Raw genomic sequence first — 21316 nt, 5'->3', positions numbered from 1 at the left:
AGGGGGTGCTGGAGAGATGGCTTAGTGGTTAAGGCATTTACCTGCAAAGCCAAAGGACCCAGGTTCGATTCCCCAGGACCCATGTAAGCCAGATGCACAAGGGGCACATGCATCTGGAGTTCGTTTGCAGTGACTAGAGGCCCTGACATGCTCATTCTCTGTCTTTCTCTCTTCTCTCTCTCTCTGAGCTTGAAAATAAATAAATATATTTTTTAAGTTTAGAAAGGAATCAATAAGGAAATTGAGTATTTAGTTTCAGTATAAACTAAATGAATTCAAATTCCAAAATGCAGAGAAGTTCAAGGGCTGAGTTCAATCACAAATCATCAAACCAAGGGTTGGAATAAAATGAATTAAAATTTCATGGGAGATTTTGACACATAAAAGCAAGAAGGCTTTCCTTAAAACTCAGAAATAATTTTAAGAAAAGTAGAAGCCAGGCCTGGTGGCACATGCTATTAGTCCCAGCACTTGGGAGGCAGAAGTGGAGGATCGTCATGAGTTTGAGGCCACCCTGAGAATACAGAGTGAATTACAGGTCATATTGGACTAGAGTGAGACCCTACCTTGAAAAAAAAGAGTAGAGCTAACGCTATACAGTGGATAAGATGGGAGGAAAGTGACAATTGGAGAAGAAAGACATGTCACAGCAACAGCCTTCAACTGTGATGAAGACCCAATTTGCCTATCTTTGCCCCGTTCTTTGTAGGTCTCTGCCTCTCCTACTGCAACAAGGCAGGAACCCTTCAGAACCTGCAAAGCATCCATTACAAGGCTATGACACTGGGTTCCTGCTGTGCTATGCTGTGAGGAGTTAGTAGCTATAAATGCAGGTGGGGTTGCACAGATCCAGAGCTTTCCTTTATCCCCTCTACTTTTGAGAACTCGGCCATTAGATCCTGGGGCAAAGAGGGTCAGAGGAACAAGAAGTTAACTGTAAGGGACAGGGCTTCTGTATTCATCATTGTTATTATTTTGCTTTCGCAAAATATCTGATAAGAAACAGCTGAAGGGAGGAAGGATTTGTTTTGGGTTACAGTTTAAAGGTACAGGCCCTCATGGTGGGCAAGGGATGGTGGCAGGAGCACAGTGCAGCTGGTCAAATCCAGTCTGTAGTCAGGAAACAGAGAGGGATGAGTGCTGGTGCTCAACTCACTTAAAAAAAATGTTTTATTTTTATTTATTTATTTGAGAGCAACAGACAGAAGGAGAAAGAGGCAGATAGAGAGAGAAGGAGAATGGGCATGCCAGGGCCTCCAGCCACTGCAAACGAACTCCAGACATGTGCATCCCCTTGTGCATCTGGCTAATGTGGGTCCTGGGGAATCAGAGCCTTGAACCAGGGTCCTTAGGCTTCACAGGTAAGCGCTTAACTGCTAAGCCATCTCTCCAGCCCTCAACTCACTTTAAAAAAATTTTTTTTTGTTAATTTTTATTTATTTATTTGAGAGCAACAGAGGGAGAGAGAAAATGGGCACACTAGGGCCTCCAGCCACTGCAATCGAGCTCCAGATGAATGTGCCATCTTGTGCATCTGGCTTACATGGGTCCTGGGGAATATAGCCTCAAACCAGGATCCTTGGGCTTCACAGGCAAGCGCTTAACCACTAAGTCATCTCTCCAGCCTTCTTTTTTAATTCAGACTGTGATCTTAAGCCATGGTGTAATGATACCCATGTTTAGGTGGGCCTAAACCTAATTTAGAAACTTCCTCACAAACATACACAGAGATTTGTTTCCATGGTGATTCAAAATCATACTAAGTTTAAAATCAAGATTAATTATCACAGCTTCCTAAACAAGGTGGATGACTGAGGCCAGGCTCCAACATCTGTGACTCTCCAGCCTGGTGCATCTTCACCTGTCTCCTTAACTTCTCCAGGAGAGCACCATTTCTCATCCCTTCCCAGAAATTTTGTACAAGTCTAGGTAGACCAATGGAATAGAAGAAGAACTCAGGCACTGTGAAAGACTGAACAAACTCAAGCAGAAGAAGCAGGATGGAAAATTAACATGAGCATAGTGAACATTCTCAAAAGCAGTGGGAAAACATTTGGAAACCAGACACAAGAACTACCAGTTATGGAAAAGTTGGAGATATTAATAACATGAAATACTATATAACTAAAAGATTCAGAAAATAGGCTGGAAAACAGACAGTACATGCCCCCAAATAAGGATGCGAGTCAAAAGATGAGGCCAAGGATTAACTTGGAAAGTGTCAAAAAGCATAAAGAGATGCAAAGAATGAAAGTTCAAGGCATGAGGAGGACAAAGAGAAAAAGGGCCAACTTCTATATAAAGGAACTTAACAGTAAAGTTAGAAAAACAAATGTTTGAAGAAACAATGCCTGCAAGTATAATTTCATTGCTTTAAAAATATATATTTATTTGAAGAAGAGAGGGAGAAAGAGGCAGGAAGAGAGAGAAAATGGGCATGCCAGGGCTTCTAGCCACTGCAAACGAATTCTAGATGCATGGGCCCCACCTTGTGTATTTGGCTTACATGGGTACTGGGGAATCAAACCTGGGTCCTTAGGCTTCTCAGGCAAATGCCTTAACCACTAAGCATCTCTTCAGCCCTCCACTGCTTTTCAGGTTGTTGTTTTGTTTTTTGTTTTATGAGGTATGGTCTCACTCTAGCTCACGCTGACCGGGAATTCACTGTGTAATGTCAGGGTGGCCTCAAACTCATGGCAATCTTCCTACCTCTGCCTCCTGAGTGCTGGAATTAAAGGCATGCACCACCACACCCAGCTCCACTGCTTTTTTAAAAATTATTATTATTTTTGGGAGAGAGGGGGGACCAGATAAAAAATGCTCTACATTGCACATTTGGCTTATGTGGATCCTGGAGAATTGAACCTGGGTCCTTAGGCTTCACAGCCCAATACCTTAACTGCCAAGCCATCTCTCTAGCTCTTCACTGATTTTTAAACATGAATTACAGCATTTACTATTTCTACATTGCTACCTATGGTGTGCCTACTCTGTCTGTTGTCCTGGAGTTTAAGTTTAATGTGTTCAAGGCCAATAAACAATACCAAAAAGTAAGGGGTTGTGAGTGGTGAGTGCTCCATTGACAAAAATGGGTGTGAAGGGTGACTGGGTTGAGGAGGGCACTGCTTAAACTGGTACTCAGAGAAGTCTTTTGCAAAGGTGGAATTTAATGAGTCTTAAATGCCAAGGAGAACCCAGCTATGTGAAGATCTGTGGGGGAGAACACTGTAGGAAGAGTGTGGCTAGGGCCTGTAAGCCAGGGTGAGTGGACCCAGTTGAGGCTAAACAGTAATTCTGCACAGGCTATGGTGAGGAAATCTGGGAGAACTGATGAAAAATTGACTTAATAGATTCAGGGTTGAATAATGTATTTATAATTGTATTATTTTTAAATTTGTTTTTATTAATTTGCAAGCAGAGAAAGACAGGGAGAGAGAATAGGCATACGAGGGCACAAGCGTCTGACTGTATGTGGGTACTGGGGAATCAAATTCATGTTATTAGACTCTGTAGGCAAGCACCTTAAACTGCTGAGCCATCTTTCCAGCCCCTATTTTATTTTTATTTTATTTTATTTTTTAAAATATTTTTATTTTTAGGGCTGGAGAGATGGCTTAGTGATTAAGGCATTTGCCTGCAAAGCCAAATGATCCCAGTTTGATTCTCCAGGACCCATGTAAGCCAGATGCACAAGGGGGCACATGCATCTGGAGTTCATATGCAGTGGCTAGAGACCCTGGCGTGGCCCTGGCGTGGCCATTCTTTCCCTTTCTCTCTGTCTCTGTCTCTCTCTCAAATATATTATTATATTATTATTATAAAAATAAATTATTTTTATTTATTTATTTGAGTGAGAGAGAGAGAGAGTCAGAAAGAAGATGAGGAAGGGAGAGCTAGAGAGAATGGGCACACCAGGGCATCTAGCCACTACAAATGAATTCCAGATGTATGCACCACCTTGTGTATCTGGCTTATGTGGGTCCTGGGGAATCAAACCTGGGTCCTTTGGCTTTGCAGACAAATGCCTTAACTGCTAAGCCATTTCTTCAGCCCCTCCCGTATTATTTTAAAGCATAGCTCTTTTAATTGATAATTTTCATACACACACACACACACACACACACACACACACACAAAGTATTGTGGGCAGGTGTGGTGGTGCACACCTTTAATCCCAGCACTTGGGAGGCAGAGGTAAGAGGATTGCCATGAGTTTAAGGCCACCCTGAGACTACATAGTGAATTCCAGGTCAGCCTGGGCTAGAGTGAGACCCTACCTCAAAAAACAAAAAACAAACAAAAAAAAAAAGCATTTTGATCAAATCCCCTCCCGTTACCTTCTCTTGACCCTCTTCTCTGTACCCTCTTCCACTAAACCTTTCTTTCCAACTAGTTCTTTTTTGTTTTGTTTTGTTTGCCGAGGTGGGGTCTTGCTGTAGCCCAGGCTGACCTGAAGTCTCAGGGTGACCTCAAACTCACAGTGATCCTTCTATCTCTGCCTCCCAAGTGCTGGAATTAAAGGTATACACCATCATGCCTGGCTTTGATGTCTTTTATTTTATTATTTTACTTATTTATTTATTTTTTGCCCTTCTCTACCAGCCATGATGTAATGTCATACAGGTCTTGTGCAGGTCACCACAGTCAATGTGAGTTCATGGGTGCAACAGACATGTCAAAGTTGAAGACCACATTCCATGGCTCACCTCCCCTTCCTCTGCTCTGACATTTTTTCTGTCCCCTCTTCTACAATGTTCCTGGAGCCTTAGTGGGGGGGCACAATATAGATGTCTCATTTACTACTGGGCACTTTAGTCACTTACATTCAGCACTTTGGTGAGTTTTGAGTCTTCTTGGTAGTCATCACCATCTGCAAAAAGAAGCTTCTCTGACCAAGAGCATATTATGAGAGCATCCCCATAAATATTTAGAGAGCAATGTAATGGCACAACATATCTATTTAGCTAAGCAATAATGGTAGTCATAAGCTTTTGACTAGGTTTTCAGTATGAGGGGTGGAGGCTTGAATGTAAATGTCTCCCATAACTCCAATTGTTTGTCTTTAAGCTTCCTATTTAGTCCCTGGTGGGTGAAACCCTGCTGGAGGAGGTGGGCTTGGACCTTGAATCTAGTCCTGCTGGATATTCAGACAGCTGGCGCTGACTGCTCTCTCTGCTGTGGATGTGAACCACTTGCTTTTCTTTACCATGATGAAGCTTCCTCTTGAAGCTGTAAGCTTGAAATAAATGCTTTGTCCCATCAATGAGAAGCTAACTCTATACCAGGCATGAATTCTTTCCTGTGGCACAAGTCTCAAATTCAAAAAGTAGTTGTTACACCTATGACAGTAGTACCACTATTACGCCAGTGGCCCATCCTGCCTGGCTAGTTGATTGTGTGGCTTGCAGAGTCTACTACTGAGTAAAACTTGATTGATTTTCTCCACAGTGGCCTGCATAGTGCCTTCCAGCACTATGACAGCTATCCAACAGAAAAGAGGCTTCCAACTCAGTTCCTGCTTGACTTCTCAGCATCCTGTAACTGAAGCTTATGGAATCTTCGGCAATAGGGTCTTACCATCTAGTTCTGGAGGGCAAGCAAGTTAAACATAATTTCTTTTAAAAGTTTTTAGTTAGCATACAAAACAATGGGTTTCATTATATTATAACATTTTCATACATACATTGTACCTTGTTTATATTCACCTATCGTCTTTCTTTGTCCCATATTATCCATTCCTGTGGAACCCCTTTCATCCCACTCAAATCACACACATACACACACACACACATATGAGAAAGAGAGAGTATAGATTCTGTATATAGGAAAAAATGTGTTGTTTTCTGTAGTTTTTTTGTTTGTTTTGTTTTTCGTGGTAGGGTCTCCCTCCAGCCCAGGCTGACCTGCAATTCACTATGCAGTCTCAGGCTGGCCTCGAACACATGGCGATCCTCCTACCTTGGCTTCCTGAGTGCTGGGATTAAAGGCATGCACCACCATGCCCAGCTGTAGTTATATTTTTATTATATTAAATGGAACAAGTTTTTCTTAGTATATTCAACTGTCTTTGGATGGGATGAGCTGGCACTCAGAAGGATGAGACAGGAGGATTGCAAGCTTGAGGCTCGCCTCATAATAACTTCTTGTCTCAATAAAGAAAAACTGGTTGGGTGTCGTGGCACACACCCTTGATCCCAGCACTCAGGAGGCAGAGGTAGGAGGATCACTGTGAGTTCAAGGCTACCCTGAGACTACATAGTGATAGCTGACCTATGAACTAATAGATCAGCCTGGGCTAGAGTGAGACCCTTCCTTAAAAAAACAAAAACAAGACAAACAAAAAACCTAAATATAACTATCTTTGACCTACCAAAACAAAAATATCTTGTGTCCAGTCTAATAACATATTATGTAGGAATCTGAGTACCCTGGTTGTTTTTTTTGTAAGACTGTTTTCATATTCCCATTGTCTATTATTACCATGTGACCTTCCCTTTCTTCACCATATGTGTCTGCTGTGGCCTTGCTAGCCAGGAGCATGGAGATGAATGAGTCATGGACCTTGTCATAAGAAGGTCATGGGAGAAAGCAGATCAAGGCAAAATAAATGTGTCTGTTTTTTTGCAAGCAGAGGGGGTAGGGAAATAGAGAGAGAGAGACAGAGGAGAGAATGGGCACACCAGGGCCTACAGCTGTTGCAGCTGGAACTCCAAATGCATGTGCCACTTTTACATCTGACTTTACATGGGTACTGGGGAATCAAACCTGGGTCAGTAGGCTTTGCAAGCAAGCACCTTAACTCCTGAGCCGTCTCTCCAGTCTGTCAATATATCTTTAGAGACTGAGTCATCCACATAGGAAAGCTGTAAGTTTTAACCACTTGGCTTCCCCTTTATATTGGTCAGTAGGAATATCAAGAAGATGCTACAGAGTTCACTCAGAGGTTGAAGTTTGGAGAAAGAGAACACAAATCTTCCTACCAAAAAATTAAACAGCATGGGCCAACATACAGAGAGAGAGAGGAATGAACAGGGGCTTGCTGTTTTTCTTCACATAAGGGTCACTGTGGTTTACTGCCTTGATTTTTCTTCTGGGCATGGAAGGGTGAAGCCACATAATGACTCAGCCAAGGGAACCCGGATGAAACCCAGACTTCCCAGTGAGGAAACAGTTCCCATGAAAGACACCTTCACCAGAAACAAAGAGCAAGGGTTGTCATGGAATACTTGAATACCTTTCCACCTAAGTGTTTTCTTTTTATCATACAGACTCTAGTATTTGAGACTGGATGTCACAAGTCAAGTCCTAGTCTTGCCTTATCCTGCTGGCCCAGCCATGTGACATCTGCATGGTTCACCTCTTTGAACTTCCTTGCCCTAATTAGAAACTGAAGACGTTGATAATGTTAACACTTTGGGCTGTAAGAGGTAATGCTGGTATGATGTGGAGGATTTGGGGGGAGGGGCAGGTGAGGTAAAGCTAAGTAGAAGAGTTTATGTGAGATCCTGGGCTGTATCACCAAAAATAAGTGAAGAAATAAAAATAGACTGAGAACTTGGCACAGTCTTGCGGAGTATTTATTCTAGCTATACTAAGACCCTTGAATTTTGGATTTGGGAACTAGACACGGTGACTTTCAATTGCTGTAGTGTCCAGACTGTAGTAACAGTGTTCCCTTGGCTAGCCACACCTGGAAAAAGAATTAATTGGCACCAAGGGACCAAATCCCATTAGCCTCACATACTCTCATGATATGCAAATGGGGTCAACTGTTATATCCTGCCATTAGGATGATCCCACTTATTTACCTATTTGCAGGCATTATGAGAGAGGCTCATGGTCAATAAATTCGGGCCCAGTCATTCAGAGGTGGTCCCTTCCTGAGCTTTTCTATGCTGGAGGTGAAAGGAATCACTTATTCATTTTTGTTCCCATGCTGTGGAAAGCTGTCCCTCCTGCCCCTTGAGCCAGTGAGTCACTTCCTCCCTGTCAACCTCTAACACTTCCTTTCTTGCCCAACCCAGACCTGGCCCTGCATAGGGACTTTTGGACTATCTGGCAGGAAGGGCACATCTGACAGCAGAGAGCCCACCTGAGAGCTCAGAGAAGGGCACTCCAAGCAGAAGAGGGCATATGCTTTAATAGAGTCCAAGTGTTGTAATATAAGTTCAGCATTTATTCCTTTTCTTTTTAAATAACTCAAGGAAAAGAAACGCCCATAGAAGGTACAGCGGGTTTCATTTATGACTCATGGAAATTTCTAAAATGATAAATATTGGCTCAGCAGCAGCCTGACCTAAGAAGCACTTCACTAAACCAGATGCCATGGTTACAAGAAACAAGAAGAGCTTATTTAACAAATAAACTGCTAGTCTCCTTCCAGACTGTTGGAGAAGAAAGGGCCAAGAGGGAGGCCTGGATTCTGAGCTCCCCTGCCTGGCACACAGATGTTCTGCTGGGTTTTTCTGGAATCAGAAACTTCTCTGGGCTGGTGGTTTTATCTTTCTGGCCAGGAAGACATTTCACAAGGTTTGAATTTCATACTTAGTCTGGGTTCTTTTTGCCTAATATAATTAAAATATTTTACCAGCCATAAAAATTAATGAAATGGAAATATGTTCCCTTTAGGAATTTTTTTAAAAGGAAAATAAATATTTTCCTTGTTTAGTTAAAAAATAATCCCCATCTCTGTGAATGAAGGAAACTGGTCATTCTGCAGAGATGTTAAGAATCTAGAGTAAGAGCTGGAGAGATTGCTTAGTGGTTAAGGCATTTGCCTATGAGGCCAAAGGACCCAGGTTCAATTCCCCAGGACCCATGTAAGCCAGATGCACAAGGTGGCACATGTGTCTGGAGTTCATTTGCAGTGGCTGAAGGCCCCTAGCACACCCATTCTCTCTCCCTCTCTCTGTATCCCTCTTTCTAGCCATCAAATAAATAAAATCAGTAAAAATTAATAATAATAAAGAATTTGGAGTAAGCCAGGCATCGTGGTGCATGCCTTTAATCCCAGCACTTGGGAGGCAGAGGTAGGAGAACTGCCATGAGTTTGAGGCCACCCTGAGACTACATAGTTAATTCCAGGTCATCCTGGACCAGAGTGAGACTACCTCAAAAAACTAAAAAAAAAAAAAAAAAAAAAAAAAAAGCCAGGCATGGTAGTGTACTCCTTTGATCCCAGAATTCAGGAGGCAGAAGTAAGAGGATCACCGAGAGTTTGAGGCCACCCTAAGACTATATAGTGAATTCCAGGTCAGTCTGTACTAGAGTGAAACCCTACCCTGAAAAATAAATAAATACATAAATAAATATATTTTAAAAAGAATCAGGAGTATCAACTGATTTAAGAGAAAATTTAGACTGAGGCCCTTTTGAGTTGAGTTCTTATGTCTTGTGAAATACAGTCAGCATTAGTTTATTTTCCCCAGCCTTATCTTTTGAAAGAAAACACAATATACTAAAATTAATACCCAACAAAAAAGGTTGATGAAACCAATTATGGAAAACTAGTGAATAGCTTGAGCCTGCTTTCAGCTGTCTTATCCTGTGTAATATATTTATCAACAAAGCAACCCTGCTGGTTGGCCATGTGTGTGTGTGTGTGTGTGTGTGTGTGTATACTCATGCATGCATACACATACAGTTTGGAGTAATGATGGGCATATGGCAAGGAAGATTAATAAAAAAAATAAGGAAAGGCCCAGGCCATACATTCTTTCTTCACTCTTTGTTTTTTAGTTTTAGTTGATATACAATTGCATATGAAATGGGATGCAGTGACATATAGTATATATTATGTATGTGCTGAAATAATAATCAGAATATTTGGCTTACCTGCCATCTCGAATGCCTATCATTTCTTTATGGTGAGAACATGTAAAATTCTTTAGGAATTTTGAAATGCACAATGCCACACAGTCAACTATAATTGCCTATCTATGTAACAAAGCATCAGGACTTTCAGAACTTCCTTGCCTCATCTAGCTGTGACTTTGTGCTTGTAATCTTTCCCTATTCCCTCCTTACCCTCCCCAGCCTCTGGTCACCACTATTCTATTTTCTCTTTCCATGAAATCAGTTTTTATAGATTCTACTTATGAAATAAATCATGTGGTAAGTGTCTCTCTGTGTCAGGTTACTGAAACAGCTAAGGGGTACTCAGAAGGCTGAGGCCTGAAGATCATAAGCCCAGCCAGGTCAGCCTGGACCACATTACAAGATCTGCCTCCAAAGAAAAGCTGGGTGCAATGGCATACCCTTTCAATCCCAGCACTAGGGAGGCAATTGTGAGTTCCAGGATAGCATCTCCCAAGCAGTGTACACAACAAACTAGTCTTTAAAACAAGAAAGCAAGCTAAGGGCACTGTGACACATGCAAGGATCTCTGGGAAGGCACCTAAAAGAAAGCACTCAATGTGAAATTTTTATTTTTAACTTAATTAAATTATTTGTTTGTTTTTGAGGTAGGGTCTTGCTCTAGCCCAGGCTGACCTGGAATTCACTATGTAGTTTCAGGGTGGCCTCTAACTCACAGCAATTCTACTTCTCCCTACTAAGTGCCAGGATTAAAGGTGTGAGCCACCATGCCAGTCTACAATCTGAAATTGATGTAATGTTTTCATCACTCTGCCAGGTCATGGCCGATCACCCTCCCATAGCCCCTTGAGTATGAATGGACTTCCCACAAGCAAGACAGAAGCCATGTTGGAACAGAGATATGGGCTCAGGGCAAAGACTAGAATACACTGAAGGAAAGTTGAAGAGCAGTGACCCAGATAAGCCTCCTGAGGAGGGAAGGAACCAGTTGTCTGGAATACTGTATAGGTGGAAGGGAGGAGCAACACCTGCCCTTTCCCTCAGAGGCAGGAAGCTTATCTCAAATTCCTTCAGAGAGAGAAACTGTGAGGGACACATTGACAGAGAGATGTGGGGTGGGTTGAGCAGCGGCCTTCTTGTTTACTGCCCTTGGCTTCTCTGCTCATCTTATATTAAGCAGTGTTGCAACTTAATGGGAATGGAGCTGTCCCCACCCACCAGACTGTGGAAGGAGGGTACCTGCAGGTAGCCAAGGTGACGCTGGTAGCCACAGAAGCAACTGCGGGTATGGTACCAGCTTACTGGCTGCCAAGGGGCCAGGCTGGGCTCTGGGCCAGGACACCAATGGGCCTGGACCATTCTGAAATCACTTCAGTGCATTTTTCCTGGTTATTAAAAAATATAAGTTTGGGCTGGAGGGATAGCATAGTGGTTAAGGCATTTGCCTGCAAAGTCAAAGAACCCTGGTTCAATTCCCCAGGACCCATGTTAGCCAGATACACAAGGGGGGCACATGCATCTGGGGTTTGCAGTGGCTGGAGGTCCTGGCATGCCCATTCTTTCTCTCTCTCTTTGTCTGTCAAATAAATAAATAAATTGAAAAAATACAAGCTTAACATGCTTGTGATCCTAGCACTGTGGAGGCTTCAATAGGAGGATTGTAAATTCAAGGCCAGCCTTGGCTACAGAGGGAGACCCTATTTGAAAATAATAAAACAGAACAAATAAACAAACAAACAAATAAAAAACACGTTTATCGAGAGGGATCTGGATATGTAAATATATATGCTCTGCATTGTCTTACTACCTTTTAATGTAATAATTTTCAAGTTAATTAAATGAATTATTGGGGTATCCCTTGTCATAAAAAAATAATAAACACATGTACATACAAAAATCAAACTTCCAAAATCCATGTGTGGTGGTGTATGCCTTTAATCCCAGCACTTGAAGGCTGAGGTAGGAGGATTACCATAAATTTGAGGCTATTCTGGGTTCCAGGTCAGCCTGGGCTAGAATGAGACCCTACCTCAAAAGATACACACAAAAACAACAAAAATACTTTAATATAGAAGTACTTTGCTTTCTTACAGTTTTTTCAACTCTCAACAAAATTAAATTTTTTTCATGGTCTGGAGTATTCAGGCAAGCACCTTTTTATTTTATTTTTTATTTTTTTGAGGTAGAGTCTCACTCTAGCTCAGGCTGACCTGGAATTCACTATGTAGTCTCAGGCTGGCCTCAAACTCACAGTGATCCTCCTACCTCAGCCGCCTGAGAGCTGGGATTAAAGGCGTGCTTCACCATATCCCACAAAGAGAGACAGTGAGAGAAAGAGTATGTGAGCGAAATTATGGGTGCACCAGGGCCTCTAGCTGCTGCAAATGAACTGCAGATGCATGTGCCACCCTGTGCATCTGGCTTTATGTGGTTACTGGGGAATTGAACTCAGGCTGTTATGCCTTGCAGGCCAGTGCCTTAACTACTGAGGAATCCCTCTGGCCCCCAGGAGTATTTGTTTTTTAATTTTTTTAAAAATTAAAAAAAAAAAAAAAGAGAGACAGAGGGAGAGAATTGGTGCACCAGGGCCTCTAGCTACTGTAATCAAACTCCAGATGCATGTGCCTCCTTGTGCACATGTGTGACCTTATACACATGTGTCACCTTGTGTGTCTGGCTTATGTGGGTTCTGGGGAGTCAAACCTGGGTCTTAAGGCTTCACAGGCAAGTGCCTTAACTGCTAAGACATCTCTCCAGCCCTTTCTTTTTCTAAAAATTTTTTATGAGAGAGAAAATTATTTATTTATTTATTTAAGAGAGAGAGGCAGATAAAGAAGAGAGAGAGAGAGAGAATGGGCATGCCAGGGCCTCGAGTCCACTGCAAATGAAGTCCAGACACATGTGCCACCTGTGCATCTGGCTTATGGTCCTGGGGAATTAAACTGGGTCCTTTGGCTTTGCAGGCAAGTGCCTTAACTGCCAAGCCATCTCTCCAGCCCCTCAGAAGTGTTTTTTGTTTTTTAAATGAAGTTAGGTATACCCACATTTGGTGCATTTATATTTATAACAAAGCTATCTTCCTGGTGGACTTTTCTCTTTGTTAACATATAGTGACTTTATGTATCTCTTTTGATTGATTTTATCTTTTAGTCTGCTTTGTCAGAATGTCTATTCCTGCCTGGTTCCTCTTCCAGTTTGCATCTGTGTTGTATTTCATCCTTTGACTTTCTATCAGTGTCTTCTCCAATGAAGTGTGTCTCTTGTGAGCAACAAATGACTGGATCTTGTGTTTTGAACCAGTTAGCTGCTCTGTGTCTTTGAACTGGAGAGTAGAAACTCTTTACAGTTATCGCTGAGAGCCATTCACTATTCTGTAATCTTGTTGATAGTTTTCCTGGCAGGGTCCTATTCTATTTGTTCTTTTCTTTCTCCCTTACTCATCTGAGGGGTTCGCTGACATACAGAGCTGGGTGTGTTTAATTCTTTGCTAGCTCTCAGGCATTGATGTATTCTTCTAGGAGATTTATTCTTTTCTTTTCTTTTTTTTGGTCTGCAGGCTTCCCCAGAACCAGAGTTCAGCTTCTGATCCAGCCTATCCAATCAGCTCTCTTGTCCCTACTCCAGAGCCAGCCCCTAGCCTAGACCAATCAGCTCTCTCTCAGACTCACCTGAGCCTGAGGGTAAGGCCCACCACAAGATTATAAATAAATCCTTACCAGGTGGGCAAGGCCCTTTGTGTGTGTGTGTGTGGGGGGGTCACCTTCCCTGAACTTCTAGGTCATTGCTCTGATAAGTGCCCCTTCATCTGGGCCCTACTGGGCTGAGATGGGGAGATACCCCTATTCCCACTGGGCTCCCTAGCCCCTCCTGCTGTCCACATGGTAGGAGCTTTCTGTACTTTTCTTCTCTTTTCCTCTCTAAAGCTAATTTAATTTAAACTGCAAGCCTTCTTAGAAAATCCCTTTTCATGTTTTTTCCCCAGGCCCATGTTCACCTCATGGTTGATGCATTATTCATTTCTCAGACTTTCCCTCATTCCCCTTACTTCCCTAAATAAATGTAATAGTTTATAAATGGTCCTTCTCCATCTGTTTATTCCAATTCTTTGTTAAAAACAGATATAAAGGCATGCTCTATCTGCCTCTTTCTCTCTCTCCCACCCTCTCTCTCTCAAATAAATAAATAAAAATAAAATATTTGCTGGGTGTGGTGGCAAACGTCTTTAATCCCAGCACTTGGGAGGCAGAGGTAGGAGGATCACCATGAGTTCAAGGCCACCCTGAGACTACATAGTGAATTCTAGGTCAGCCTGAGCTAGAGGGAGATGCTACCTTGAAATAAATAAATAAATAAATAAATAAAAATAATAAAAATTTTTAAAAGGCTGGAGAGATGGCTTAGCCAGTAAGGTGTTTACCTGCAAAGCCAAAGAACCCAGGTTCAACTCCCCAGGACCCACCTAAACCAGGTACACAAGGTGGCACAGTTGCCTGGAATTAGTTTGCAGCTGCTGGAGGCCCTGACATGCCCATTCTCTATCTACCTTTTTCTCTCTCCCTCCTCAAATAAATAAAAATAAAATATTAAAAGAACAGATGTAGCTGGGAATGGTGGTGCTTGCCTTTAATCCCAGTACGACTCTGGAGGCAGAGGTAGGAGGATTGCCATGAGTTCAAGGCCACTCTGAGACTACATAATGAATACCAGATCAGCCTGAGATAGACTGAAACCTTACCTTGAAAAAGCAAAAAAAGCCAAAAAAAAAAAAAAAAAAAAAGGGCTGGAGAGATGGCTTAGCCATTAAGGTGTGTTTGCCTGCAATGACAAAAGACCCAGGTTCAACTCCCTGGGACTCACCTAAGCCAGATGCACAAGGTGGCACATGTGCTTGAAATTCATTTGCAGCTGCTGGAGGCTCTGATGTGTCCATTCTCTTTCTATGTGTTCCTTTCTCTCTCCCCCCCCATAAAAAAAAATAAATAAAGTATTTTTAAAAATATAGATATAAAGGGCTAGAGAGATGGGTTACCAGTTAAGGCGCTTGCCTGCAAAGCCAAAGGACCCAGGTTTGATTCCCCAGGGTCCACATAAGTCAGATGCACATGTGTCTGGAGTTCCTTTGCAATGGCGCCTTTAATCCCAGCACTTGGGAGGCAGAGGTAGGAGGATTGCTGTGAGTTCCAGGCTACTCTGAGACTATGTAGTGCATTCCAGGTCAGCCTGGGCTAGAGTAAAAACCTGCCTCGAAAAACCAGCCAACCAAACAAAAAAAAAAAAAAAAAAGAAAGAAAGAAACAAAAAACTCCACAAATACAAAAGCTGGGTGTGGTGGTGCATGTTATGCCCAGTTCTTGGCACCCCCAGTGACCACCAAGGAGAACCAAACACGTATGCAAGGGCAAGGAGCTTTTTTTAAATTCAAGCTTAAGCTCCGTCCCTTGACTTCATCAAGGCAGTGGATCCATGCAAGAGCCCCCAGTAGAGGGAGGGTAGGGTTTTTATAGGGATTTGAACATAGAAGAAGGGGATGGGTACATGATTGGTTGATTTAAACAGTATTTTTCTGATTGGCTTGGGATTTTGGTGGGCAAAATTGGGGGCAGGACGGAGGTGGGAGCTAGGGGAACCCCAGGTGATTGGCTGGGGCAGAAAGAGCAGAGAGGACAGGCCTCAGGCATGTCCTGGGCATGTCTAGGCTAGGGGTGACTCCGGCCTTTGGGTGGGCACCTTTCCTAACCGTATGTTGGGGTGATTGCCTTCTGCCTAAATGGAAAACCTTTACTGAATCCCTTCATGGTGTTAATTTAATTTCTGGGTCTTTCAGTGCATACCTTTAATCCTAGGGAGGCAAAGGTAAATGAATTCCAGGTAACCATGGGCTAGAATAAGAAAACAAACAAACAAAAAAAAACAAAAAACAATCCTGAATACAAACTCAGGGTTTGGAGTTTATGAACTTTTCCTGAAACCCCCAAACCCTGTTACACTTCTTTTCTTCTCCTTGATCTTGGTTGATGATCTTTTTTTCTCTGAGTTTTTTTTATTGGTTCCAACATTGTAGTTTGGTTCATTTTTAAAAAATCTCAATTTACTTCCTGAATTCTTCTCCATATTGTTGAATTTCTCATGCACATTTCTGGCTTAAAAAAAAAGTAAGTCCTGAATTGATTTCCTGACTTCATTCATCTGTTTGAATACTTTTTGAAGTTGTTAAACCTTTTTATTTATTTGTTTATTTTTATTTTTTGAGGTAGGGTCTCATTCTAGCCCAAGCTGACCTAGAATTCACTATGTAGTCTCAGAGTGGCCTTGAACTCATGGTGATCCACCTACCTCTGCCTCCCAAGTGCTGGGATTAAAGGCATGCACTTTAATTGGGTTTATTTATTTGAAGAGTGAGGAAGAAAGAGAAAAACATGGGTGTGCCAGGGCCTCATGTCACTGCAAACAAATGCCACACACACGTGCCACTTTGTGCATCTAACTTTTTGTGGGTACTGGGGAATAGAACCCTGGCTGGCCTACAAATGCCTTTAACCAAGGAGCCCTCTCCTCAGCCCGTTAAGCCCTTTAGAGAAGTATTTTGATTAGTTTTTCATTGCATTTCAGTTATTATCTTTGTTTACAGTTACTGAGGAGTTCTGGGCTTTAGGGATATCATGTTGGCTTGCTTTTTCATTGTTTTCGTGCTTCTATGTTGTGACTTGCACATCTGTCGGGATAGATCCTTTTTTTTTTTTTTTTTCTGTGAGTCTTATTAGAGAGTAGTCTTCACTTGGACTTTTGATCCCCATGGCTAATTAGAGGGAAGAAGAAGACCGCAGGAACAAGAACAATGATTTAATAACCCAGTACTTTTAATGCAGTAAAAAGTGAGAAGGTACTTCAGTTAAGTCACCTGTAAGGTTAGGAAACAAAACAGTCAGGATAGTATTAGGATAAATGGAGTTTAAAGATTATTAAAGATAAAGAAGATTACAATTAAATAAAAGGAAGGACTAGGGACAGGGCCACCTTGCCGGGTGTGTCCCTCTCTAACCCTCTGAGCTGTCCTTTGGCTCCTGCTCTGCTGCTGGAAGGAGTACTGCTTGTGACTCAGAATTCAAACAGGTTAGACGGACCGGACTGCATGCTGTGACTCTCCGGAGTTCAAACCGGTTAGACTGGAATGGGCTGGATGCCTGCTACTTTCTGCCTGTCTTCCCTGCTGAGTTTAATTTCTGAATAGGAGACAGCACTTCTGCAGGCGTTTCCCAGGCCTCAGCACTGGGCACCCCTGGAACACAGAGCTCGTGATGCTTTCCACGCGCGGGTTTCAGGGTCCTGGACCCAGAGGGGCTGCGCCTGCACCTTTACCCTTGGATAGTCTCCTCCTACCAGGGTTCGGGCTGCGTTCCTCCCAGTCTTTGATTATGTAATTTTGTGTCTTCTAAGTTTAAGTACAGGCCGGCTCCCATGGGTGGCTGTCCTAGATCTCTAAGTTGTTGCGTGCTTAGTCAGTGGAGTGGAGAAGTGGGGAGCTTTGGGGTCTGCAGAAGGAATGCTTCTCTACTGTCCCCAGCAGGGCAGAATCATCTCCCCCTCCACCTCAGCCTACAGGCGCTCACTTTGACAAGGCTAGCCCTGGGTTCTTTCTCCAGTGTCAGGCGGTGTTTGCGTCTGTGCGCTGACATTTTGCTTTTGTGTTGCAGTTGCCTTCTCATTGCTGCGGTGGGACAAAGCAGCTGACCAGAAGAAAGGTGTTTTTTTTTTTGTTTGTTTGTTTGTTTGCTTGTTTGTTTTGGCTTACAGTCTCCAGAGGAAGCTCTATGATGGCAGGGGAAGCATGGCATGAGCAGAGGCTGGACACCACCTCTGCCACAGCAGGTGCAACACAGTGGCCGGACAGTGAGCCAAACTAACATTAGCAAGCAAGGGGCTAATAAAACCCAGGATCCACGCCTCAGAAACACATGTCCTCCAACAAGGCTCCACCTCCCAAATCTCCATGTGCTGGGGACCAAGCATTCAGAACACACAAGTTTATGGTTAAGGGACACCTAATTCAAAACACCACAGGTTTTCCTTTTGGTTTTATTATTTTATTTTATTTTATTTATTTATTTTTTTTTTTTGAGGTAGGGTCTCACTCTAGCCTAGGCTAACCTGGAATTCACTACGTAGCCTCAGGGTGGCCTTGAGCTCACAGTGTTCCTCCTACCTCTTTCACTTGTTTTTGTATTTGTTATATACTGGACTAGTTTAGACCTCAAGATACAGTAAGTTGGGATTATTCCATACCTCTTCTATGAACAGATGCTACAAAGTGAAACACAACTAAAGTTTGATAACATGGTCTGAGTTTTCATCAGGGTTTTAAAAAATATTTTATTTATTTGTAAGCAGAGAGGAATGGAGACAGATAAGGAATGAGTACACCAGGTCTTCCAGCTACTGCACATGAACTCCAGATGCACGAGCCACTTTGTGCATTGGCTTATGTGGGTTCTGGAGAATTGAACTGGAGTCTAGGCTTTGTAGGCAAGTGCCTTAACCACTGAGCTATCTCTCCAGTTCAATTTTATTTTCTAGGTTTTGTTTCACTTGTGAGGCTCAGCATTTCACCCCACAATATTTTCTTCCCTGCAATATTCTTCCTTCTGCCAGAGTCAAAAGAGCTCCCAATACTCTGGTTCCTCCTCGAATTTGAATGTATCTTTCACCTTTTTAAATGTCTCCCAAAGTTACATATGCTAAAGACTTGGTTAACATCTGGTTTTGCTATTGGGAGGTGGTTGAACCTTTAGGAGGTGGGACCAAGTAGATGGAAGATAGATTATTGACTTGTGTGGCCTTGTGGGGGTATTTAGATTCTCAGCCTCTTCCTGTCACTCTCTCTGCTGTGTGGTCCCTGTGAGGTAAGCAGCCGTGCTTCAACATGTACTCTCTGCCTGTGATGCTCTTCCTCATCATAGGTCCCAAAGCAATGGAATCCGGTGACCATGGATTGAAGCCATGAGTCAAAAACAGATCTATCCTCTGAAATTGATTTATGCCAGGTATTTGTCACAGCAATGAAAGATTGACCAGGGCTGGAGAGATGGATCAGTGGTTAAGGCGTGTGGTGGTTTGATTCAGGTGTCCTACATAAACTTAGTTCTTCTCAATGCTAGGTTCCCAGCTGATGGAGACTTGGGAATTAACACCTCCTGTAGGGAGTGTATTGTTGAGAGCAGGCTTATGGGTATTATAGCCAGTTTCCCCATGCCAGTGTTTGGCACATTCTTCTGTTTCTATTGTTGGCCAGAGGATGATGTCCAGCCTCTGCTCGAGCCACTGTTTCCCCCTGCTATCATGGAGCTTCCCTTCAAGTCTGTAAGCCAAAATAAACCCCCTTTTTTCCCAAAAGCTGTTCTTGGTTTGGTGATTTCTGCCAGCAATGTGAACCTGACTCAACAAGGCACTTGCTTGCAAAGCCAAAGTACCCAGGTTAAATTCCTCAATACCCACATAAAGCCAGATGCACAAGTGGTTCATGCATGTGGAATTCCTTTGCAGTTGATGGAGGCCTTGGTATGCCCATTTAATTCTCTCTGTCTCTCTGTGTGTCCCCTTGCAAATAAGTATATAAAAAGATCTTTTTAAAAGAAAGATTGCACCATCATGAAAACAAATGATCATAAATGTTGGCGGGGTTGTGGAAAAACAAGAACCCTTCTACACTGCTGGTGGGAATGCAATCTGGTCCAGCCATTGTGGAAATCAGTGTGGAGGTTCCTAAAACAGCTAAAGATTGAGCTACCACATGACCCAGCTATAGCACTCCTAAGCATATATCCGAAGGAATCATCTCATTTCCTTAGAAGTACGTGCTCAACCATGTTTATTGCTGCTCAGTTTATAATAGCTGGGAAATGGAACCAGCCTAGATGTCCCTCAACAGATGAGTGGATAATGAAGATGTGGCACATTTATACAATGGAGTTCTACTCAGCGGTAAAGAAAAATGAAGTTATGAAATTTGCAGAAAAATGGATGGACCTGGAAAGGATTATACTAAGTGAGGTAACCCAGGCCCAGAAAGCCAAGTGCCACATGTTTTCTCTCATATGTGGATCCTAGCTACAGATGACTGGGCTTCTGTATGAGAATGAAAATACTTAGTAGCAGAGGCCAGTAAGTTAAAAAGGAGACATAAAGGGAAGAGAAAGGAAGGAAGGAGGGTACTTAATAGGTTGATATTGTATATATGTAAGTACAATGATTGTGATGGGGAGGTAATATGATGGAGAATGGAATTTCAAAGGGGATAGTGGGGGGGAGGGAGGGAATTACCATGGGATTTTTTTTTATAATCATGGAAAATGCTAGTAAAAATTTTAAAAATAAAATTAAAATAAAATAAAGTAAAAAGAAAGATTGCTCAACATGATAGTGCTCAACTAAAGGTCAGCTGCTTCATCATCTCACTCAACACAATGAAGCACATCTCTCCTGTGGCTTCTAAAATCCGTGCTGTTCCTGGTTTTCCTCTTCCTGTGTGCTGTTCTTTTTCAGTCTTCTTTGCTGATTACTCATCACCTGACATCTAATGCCTGGGGTGTCTCAGATTCAGTGTTAGACTTCTCTTTTCTTTTTTTTTTCCTTTTATTTCCATTTATTTTCATGCTGAATTTACTCCCGTGCCATAACTTTTTGTTTCTTCAGTTTTTTCTGGGATATCTTTTTCTTCTGTGCAACCTCCACTTCTGGTTTTGGAACAATCTGTTCCTTTTCCGTGAGGATCATCTCAATGTGGCAAGGAGAGCTCATGTAAGGGTTAATCCGACCATGAGCTCTGTAAGTATGGCGGCGCATCTTGGGTGCTTTGTTCACCTGGATATGTTCAATGACCAGAGAATCCACATCTAAACCCTTGAGTTCAGCATTACTCTCTGCATTTTTAAGCATGTGTAGCAGAAATTTAGCACTCTTTTTGGACCACCGACCCTGTGTCCAGCCCCACTGTTTAGCCTGGGCACACCTACCAACTCCACCATTGTATCGCCGGAATGGCACACACTGCTTCTTTAAAGTGACGTCTTTCAAATACTTAGTGGCTTTTCGGATATGCATGCCCTTGATGGCTTGAGCAGTTTCACGGGTGTTCTTAAAGTGAACACGAAGATTTGAACCCCTTGACTTGCATGATTTTGTAGGGTTTTCTGGGTCGAGAGAGTAGCGAACCATTTTCACAGGTCACCTCACGCCGCTAACAGGAAGAGAGCTCTTATTTTTTTTTTAAATATTATATTTATCTATTTGTAAGAGAGAGAGACAGAGAGAGAGAGATGGGGGAAAGAGAGAGAGAGAAAAAAAAAATAAACAGGCATGCTAAGGCCTCTTGCTACTGCAAGTGAAATCTAGATGCATGCGCCACTTTGTGCATTTGGCTTACGTGGGTACTGGGGAATGAAACCTGGGCCATCAGGCTTTGCAAGCAAGGGTCTTTAACTGTGGAGCCATCTCTCCAGCCTCTTAG

General features: G+C 42.6%; 1 protein-coding gene across 1 annotated transcript; it reads right to left on the bottom strand.

Annotated features, from left to right (window-relative positions):
* Window positions 1–20443: 20443 nt before the first annotated feature.
* Window positions 20444–21053, bottom strand: LOC101596859 (60S ribosomal protein L17-like). Its single transcript, XM_045157191.1, has one exon. It carries the CDS (start codon window positions 21022–21024, stop codon window positions 20470–20472), a length of 555 nt encoding a protein of 184 aa, XP_045013126.1. The 5' UTR covers window positions 21025–21053; the 3' UTR covers window positions 20444–20469.
* Between the last annotated feature and the right edge of the window lie 263 nt (window positions 21054–21316).

The sequence above is a fragment of the Jaculus jaculus genome, chromosome 8, assembly GCF_020740685.1.
Source record: "Jaculus jaculus isolate mJacJac1 chromosome 8, mJacJac1.mat.Y.cur, whole genome shotgun sequence".
Lineage (NCBI taxonomy): Eukaryota > Metazoa > Chordata > Mammalia > Rodentia > Dipodidae > Jaculus > Jaculus jaculus.
Note: the sequence above shows the minus strand (reverse complement) of the source record. Positions and strands in the feature narration are given on the sequence as shown.